Source organism: Nansenia antarctica, assembly GCF_963989245.1.
Source record: "Nansenia antarctica genome assembly, chromosome: 7".
Classification (NCBI taxonomy): Eukaryota; Metazoa; Chordata; class Actinopteri; order Argentiniformes; family Microstomatidae; genus Nansenia; species Nansenia antarctica.
The window spans coordinates 30,045,795-30,046,374 of record NC_137677.1 but is presented as its reverse complement, the minus strand read 5'-3'; the positions used below and the strand labels follow the sequence as shown (position 1 = coordinate 30,046,374).

The following is a 580-nucleotide window of genomic DNA, read 5'->3' as shown; positions in this document are numbered from 1 at the left end:
ACGGCGGGGGAGTTGACGTTCACGTTCATGTTCATGCTCACGTTCATGTTCATGTTGACGTTGTAGGAGCCCGCGAGCCCGGCCGCCATAGAGCACGCGGGGTTGTATACCCCCCCGTAGCCGTTGCTGTAGACGTTGGGCGCGAGCGTGCTGCTGTAATCCGTGTCGCCCCCGCCGCCGGTCCGGTTGGGGAGCATGCAGCTGCCCGGTGATTGGTCGCTGCTGTTCAAGATCTGGTCGATCCCGAAGCTGATGGGCTCGTGCTGCTGGTGGGTCTGGCTCACCTCGTCTATCCCGGTGTGCTCCATCAGGTCCGCGTCAACCCGCCTCGCGCGACGGCGCACAAGTGTGATATGAACGGCCTGTTGACGGTGGGAAGTGGGACACAGTAACAGACGGTGGGACGTGGGACACAGTAACAGACGGTGGGAAGTGGGACACAGTAACAGACGGTGGGAAGTGGGACACAGTAACAGACAATATCAGGCCTGGTTGTTCCCCCTGGATCAGGATGAAGCCCTTCTTCTTCTTCTTCTTCTTCTGGGACGAGGTTCTCCTCGGTTAGAGATTCTCCCTCTTA

General features: G+C 59.3%; 1 protein-coding gene across 1 annotated transcript in view; it reads right to left on the bottom strand.

The window, feature by feature from the left end:
- Positions 1-308, bottom strand: part of tlx2 (T cell leukemia homeobox 2) — a gene marked incomplete at both ends in the record, with an annotated part of 23,803 nt that extends 23,495 nt beyond the window's left edge. Inside the window, 1 exon segment of the mRNA XM_080536656.1 lies at positions 1-308. This exon segment is cut by the window's left edge and continues 206 nt beyond it. Within this exon segment, the coding sequence (XP_080392782.1) occupies positions 1-308 (308 nt within the window).
- Between the last annotated feature and the right edge of the window lie 272 nt (positions 309-580).